This window comes from Raphanus sativus, unplaced genomic scaffold (genome assembly GCF_000801105.2).
Source record: "Raphanus sativus cultivar WK10039 unplaced genomic scaffold, ASM80110v3 Scaffold4068, whole genome shotgun sequence".
Classification (NCBI taxonomy): Eukaryota; Viridiplantae; Streptophyta; class Magnoliopsida; order Brassicales; family Brassicaceae; genus Raphanus; species Raphanus sativus.
The window spans coordinates 1-6,595 of NW_026619371.1; the positions used below are offsets into that span (position 1 = coordinate 1).

General features: G+C 37.3%; 1 protein-coding gene across 1 annotated transcript; it reads right to left on the reverse strand.

Annotated features, from left to right (window-relative positions):
* Nucleotides 1-8: 8 nt before the first annotated feature.
* LOC130507131 (G patch domain-containing protein TGH-like) lies at nt 9-3,544 on the reverse strand (the record flags this gene model as incomplete). Its single annotated transcript, XM_057001844.1, has 12 exons — nt 3,373-3,544; nt 2,984-3,074; nt 2,810-2,904; nt 2,523-2,626; nt 2,134-2,195; nt 1,943-2,011; nt 1,588-1,739; nt 1,278-1,353; nt 1,112-1,198; nt 899-973; nt 657-804; nt 9-506 (listed from the first exon to the last, which is right to left on the reverse strand). Coding segments are annotated over exons 1-12 (1,592 nt in total), but the record flags the coding sequence as incomplete, so codon positions are not given.
* Nucleotides 3,545-6,595: the final 3,051 nt, after the last annotated feature.

The following is a 6,595-nucleotide window of genomic DNA, read 5'->3' on the forward strand; positions in this document are numbered from 1 at the left end:
CGTAAAGCAGTTTACTTACAGAGGAAGCTGATTTGGTGAATGTGTCAGAGAGATTGGTCGGGAATTGGAATGATCCTCCAGAAGAAGAAGTTTCAGGTTCTTTCTTACTTTTTTGTAAAGGCCTTTCCCCTAATAAGCTACCACGCGTTTCTGCAGTCATCTTTTGCACGCTTGGGAGGACTTTAACATCTAATTGTAGATTACTTTGACCACTGCGCTTTTGTTGCTCCTCCCACAGCCTTCTTGCATAGTATTCATGACCGCTACCTCCCCGAAGAAAATCAAACAGCTGATTTGATTCGTTCTTCTCTCTAGAAAGATCCTCGTACAGTTTCCCGCAGCGGGAAACAAATGTTGCAAAGCCATCGATCAGAAGTTTCAGATTCTTATCTTCAGGGGGAGGAACATCTGGAGGAGCAGACGCAGTTGGCTTAGTTTCAGCCTCCCGGGGACCAGAAAATTTATGGCGGGCCACAAAGTCCTTTGGGATTTTTGGAGGAGCAAATCTAGTAAATATATAAAAACAAGATGATGTGATAATTAGTAATATGCAGATGAAAGTAAATCGTTGTAATCAGAAAAGTCTGAGAGAAACATCTCCACTACACGTGCAAAAGTGAGATGAAATTGTGTTAAAGAATAATAATTCGTTATACCTTTCTACACTGTAGTCGGAATTCGAAGCAGCTCCAAAACCAGGCAGAACGTTATGCTCCTTTGAGGTTAACCTAAGTGTATTGTTGTCATTGCTCGGTCTTGCTGGCTGTTCATCTTCTATGACATAAGTCTGATCAAAGTCATATCCTGAAAGAAATGGAATACATTAAAACCCAAAGAGATACGTATGCGCTTATAACTAAAACAACCATGATTAGCGAAATACCAAATCTGTCCTTACCAGTATAGACATCTTCATCCTCGATATCAAGCTCTTCAAGTGCGCCAATGCCAAAACCAGGAGCAAGCTTTCCTGCTGATTGTTAAACTCATATTAGCAACACCCTCACAATAATGGCAACCAAAATCTGGCAATACAGATATGCAATACAGCATTTACGTGTCTTTAAGCAAAGAAGAGGAAATAATGACAAATGGTAAGTCAAGATCTCACATTTTGGTCCGAAAAGACTTTCCTTCATTGACAAAGGTTTTCTGTTGCCAGTCTCCTTACTGGCGGACAAGCGAGATCTTTTGTTTTCTACAATTTAGAAAAAAATGCAAATTAATGAAAAGAATGCTCTGACAGCAAAAACATCATAAAGGTCCAAACTACATACCTCTAAACTCAGGAGCATGCTTAAAAGGATCATATCCTAAACCATGCAGGTCCTGCTTTGGATTGAGAACATATACCTGCAATAAAAATGAAGGCACAAAGAGAATCATCATAAATTAAAGTATCTGAGGGTCTAAAGAACTTGTGCAACAGATACGAAGCTGTATTAACAGTCCCAAAATTTCTTCTGATACGAAATTTAGATTGGAAAGTTCAAGAAAAAATATGAATAAAAGATGTATGACCCCAATAGCAATTACAATCAACAGCATACAGCTCATTTTCAAAGAGAAACTAGAAAGTTGACTCACAGGTGTGGTTTCAGAAAATTTAATATCTTCACTGAACTGTGGACCCAGAGAAGTTTCCGCTTCAGTCTCCAAAACCAGTGAGTCCGAAGATTCCTTAGTATTCTCATCAGCGGAGAAGGCTAAGAATGCTTTTCTAGCTTCTCTACGAGCATCTGCACCGTATCAAAGAGAAACATGTAAAGTACATGGATTAACAAACTGAAAACGCAGACTTAGGAGTAAAATCAATCAAAAGAAAGAAAAAAAAATCAGAGTCCAATCTGTGAATTTCCAAGATGAAAAGGTACTGGGCACGCAAAACCAATGGGTGCACAAACGAAAGTTATGGATTAATACAGGTTAAACAAGTTCAAACCTGAACTAGCACGCACATCCTTTATTGAATGACCACGTCGCCATCCCATCTTTAACAAAAGTTTGACCCCTGAAATAAATGAAAGAAGAAAATGTGTGAGATCAGGATTCTTTAACTAATGCACTGGAGAATATAAAGAGAACAGATAAAGGGGAGGTCTTGCAAATCTAAAAGAGGCTTTCGAAACTAACCAATTGATTCCGGAGCTGGAGCAATAAGTTCGTCATGAACTGGGCCAGGAATCGCTGATGGCCTGTGATACAGTTAAGAAGTTGTTACAGATATTAACTTCATAGCCAACTTAATTGAAGAAAAGGAACCTTAAGTTATAGCAACTTCCTAACTTATCGTTATTAGACTATCACACAATCTCTAAAATTGACTACTCAGCCAAATAAAAAAGAAGCAACCCTGGAAAAAAAACCCTAAACATAGGTCCTAGGAAACTTCCAGAATCCAGATGATTACACCGTGTAGTAGAAAGATAAATAAGAAAGAGAGGAAAATCTGATCCAAATTTGAATTCTGATCAGGCTATAAGCCTTTAACAATGCATGAAAAACACAGAGTATAGAGAGACCTTTCATGCTGTTCCTTCTCAGCTTGCTTGCGAGAATGTTCGGCTGCTGTAAATCCAAACGTGTCAAATTGTGAGCTTGCAGACAGTGACTGGCCCTCAAACTCCTGAAACATAAGGGCAATTAAAGTGGCTTAACATCGTGATAAAACTTTGACGAGCTTTGACGTCTTCCACAGAAGAAGTGTTACCCAATACACGGTAATAAAACTTTGACGAGCTTAAAACATATTAATGAGTTGAAATAAAGCTTTAACGAATCTAACAAGGAGAAGCATATGAAAACATACCGCCTTTTCATCTTCATCTAAAAAGTCTGAAATACTTTGCTGTCTCGCTCCAGCTCTGTTCTTCCTTGACGACGTAAACGACTGTGGAGCCCACCCTGAAGTTCAAACTCAGATTGTAAACAGCAAATTACAGATGAAAAACTAAAAACCACCCAACTAATTTTCAAATTTTACCCTCTTTTGACCCAACTGTATTGTAATAACCAGCAGAATATCCACCAGTAAATGCTCCATGGAACCTTCTCCGCCCTTCTTCATCAGTCACCTGAGCATGTAAAACTTCAAAATATTAGCAGCTTTCCATAGAATATAATCAAATATATTGGAAAGGTGCAGATAATCAATCTAATAACTATTCATACATACATTAACATAATCTGACAACAAATAACAAAATCTCAGATAACATATCGATTTCGAATAAACATGATTCTCGGTTACTAAACCAGCTGGAGTAGAGACATTCAACATGGACAAAGCGGTTCTCACTATGCCTTGATTCATCTATTCATTAGCAGTAACTAAAGAGACGATGACTAGAAGAAGAATCAAAATTATCTCACCTCTTGCTTCCAAGCAGGGAGAGTTTTTAGGGTTCCTGAAGCCCCCGCCACTGCTTTCTTCTTCCGGCTAGCGATTTCGTCCTCGCGCTCTATCGGCGTCCCAAGGAATACGAAATCATCCTCGTCTAACCCCATTCTCTTTCTCTCTCGTTCGCCACCGAGAGAAAGAAAAAACAATTCTGAATCAGAGTGTCGAGAATCATGATCAAGGGGGATAAATATGGGCCTGGCTTGGCCCAATTAGTTGGCCCATTATAGTTTTGTTTTGTTTTTATACTAAAAAGACTAATTAATTATTTTGGTCCGACTCCTGGATTTGCCCTGAAACTATTCCCAAACCTCTCTATTCCTCTGAAGACAAAGACCCCATCGTCTCCGACATTCTAACTAGGGAAACTCGAGGATGAAACAAAGCTCGTATTGATGAACTACTACAAGACCTTGTTTTCACATGTCATGACCCTATGCACTAGTCTTCTTGGATCACAAGATTCATATATGTGGCCTCTCCAAAATTTTGGGTATTTACACGATAAAATTAGGCTACTTCTTTATTCAAGCAGCCAAAGCTCAATCAACAATCACACTTTTGAATAATACCAACAAGAACTGAAACTTAAATGATTCTTGTGGAAAATGGAACACATTGCTTAAGTCTTATGAAACTCTAGCGCATGTATATCATCATCTCATTTAGGTTTTGACTTTTGACCATGGACATGTTTAAGTCTTATTAGTGAAAGTATTACATGTTGCTCAACATTGGCTTTGACCATGGACTTGTTCAAGTCTTATTAATGAAAGTATCGCATGTTGGTCAAAAAGAAAGTCATATGGTATCTTGTTGTATAAATATAAAAAAAGTATTGCTCAATTATTTGTTCGTATGTTTTTGTCTTCTTACAGTCACTGTATAGACATGTTACGCCTTTCTTACTATAATTGAGTAATAAAAACTGATGAGTGATATCATCGAAGCACATGAAGCATATCATATGGAGTGTGTGGTTCGGAGAAGGGCAAGGTACTTGGTTACTAGGACCATCACCAGGAGTGACGTGTTAGTTCGCAGATCTCTGTTTACTCTGCACCCGACAACAACTAGCATCACAACGGACCTATTTCATTCTCTCTTTTTTTGTGACGTCAATAAACCAAACTATACAACCTTCATACATTTTTGCACATTGTTTATACGATTTGTGTAACTGTGTTCTAGGATCGTTTATTCATCGATATAAGACAAAGCCTGTCGAATGTTGTATGCCCCTCAATGGCACGTCGCACCAGTCTTTGTTTGAGAATATTTCGTACTGAAACGAAACTATTTAAAAACATTAGTAGATGAAAAATGTCACCCATCATTCATGAATAGTTGAATACATTAGACTTTCCAGTAAAGTACTTACACCATACACAATAATACTAGACAATAGACATAATGACTTGAACCACAGTAATTGATGAAATCCATTTGCTTTGGGACAAAGACTCGAAGTTCTTGATGAAGAATAAAAAAAATCTGGGATGAAAGGTTGTTCTAATTAAATGAACTAAGAAACAATCAAATCACATATCTTCCAACTATATTGAGTCTTCTTGTAAATTTATGTGATTTAAGTGATGGGATTGAACTCTGGTCCATGAAAATTTATACAAGCCGTTTGTAGTTACTTGTTTGCAACTAGAATACGTCAAAAATGGTGTTGATGTTTTCTAATGAAAATCTTGTAAACCGCCACAGAAGAACTAAAATAAAACTTCGATCCGTCTGTGTCAAATTATTTGAGTTCTCGAGTGTTCTTTACTCTTCTTCTTTGTGTCAACAACTGTTTTTCTTTTTACTTTCCTTACTACTAGATATAAATAAAACTTACTTTGAAAAGAGTTATCCGAATTGTTTGTTAACTTTTAAAAGTTCTGGAAATATACAAAAGCACATCTTCAATAATCACATAAAGCTGGTTTGAATTAGAATCTATCCTTTTAAACTAACATTAAATTTAATTGAAAATCTTTTAGCAAAAAAAAAACTAACATTAAATTATTTCTCAGTTTCTCTTATCGGTTTTTTCTTCCAAATCGATTCATTTGAAGATCTGTTTGAAAACATTTTTAAATATGATTAGAGAGACTGTATGTAGAATGAAGATTTGATATAAAGATGGATAAGATAATGGGAATGTACTAAACACTTTATTACTGTGTAAAAAGATTGAGGTCAAAAAGAGAGGACTGAGGAGTCAAACAAAATGAGGCTCTTTGTGATAACCCCACATCGAAAATGAAACAACAAACACACTTTGTCTCCCAGATTCCTTTCCTTTGTCATCTTCTCGTGTTTCTCCCAAAGTATTCAACATAAACACAATCCTAGTTATTCTCTAGTAGTAATAAACAAATATCTCAAAAACCAAATAATAAAACAAAAACATTCCTTAGAGACTACTACATTCACCACCGTACATTTTTATCTGGAGTATTAAGCAGTAAGATTAACGCGGTAGTAGTAGGTATTAGTGGGGCTAATCCACACAGTAATGAAGCAAGGTTCTCTCCTGGTGTTGACACATCAGACTTTTAGATCATTGTGGAGTTGCCATGTCAATAAATGAAAAAAGTTGGATTACCAGTCAAAACATTTCATTGTTTACACGTCATTCAAAATTATACACGTCAACTATCTATTCTCTGAACTCTATGTGTCTCACATATTCTTTAGTTTCATCATCCTCAAAAAACATTGTTCCATCTATATCCATGTATCATCCACCGGCGGCTCAAGACAAATGGTACTGACAAAACAATCAATTGAAAGTGGAGAAGAAAACGCTTGGTGTTGCAGAAAGTGTGGATAGTGACCTCATTTGCTCAGATATTGACGTTGGTGGCTTGGTACGGCTCATATGGTACCGGTGTGGATCTCCGGTGGATATATTCCAGCGTCGAGTGATGGTGAAGAGCGGAAGCTCCGACGTTGCTCTCTCCTCCACGTCTTGTTCCCGCTACATTAAACCGACAAGAGTAAAGATGACTTTATCACTCTATGGACAACAGATACAACGAACCCGGTGGTGATTAGTTTGCAAGTGGTACTGGTGGTGACGATCGGAGAGAATCGCAACATCTTTTCCGCACACATAAACAGAGAGGAAGATTTGAAGGAGTAACATAGAACCATGCGAAGGCAGAAGGAGCGGAAAAAGAGAAGATCAGAAAAAGG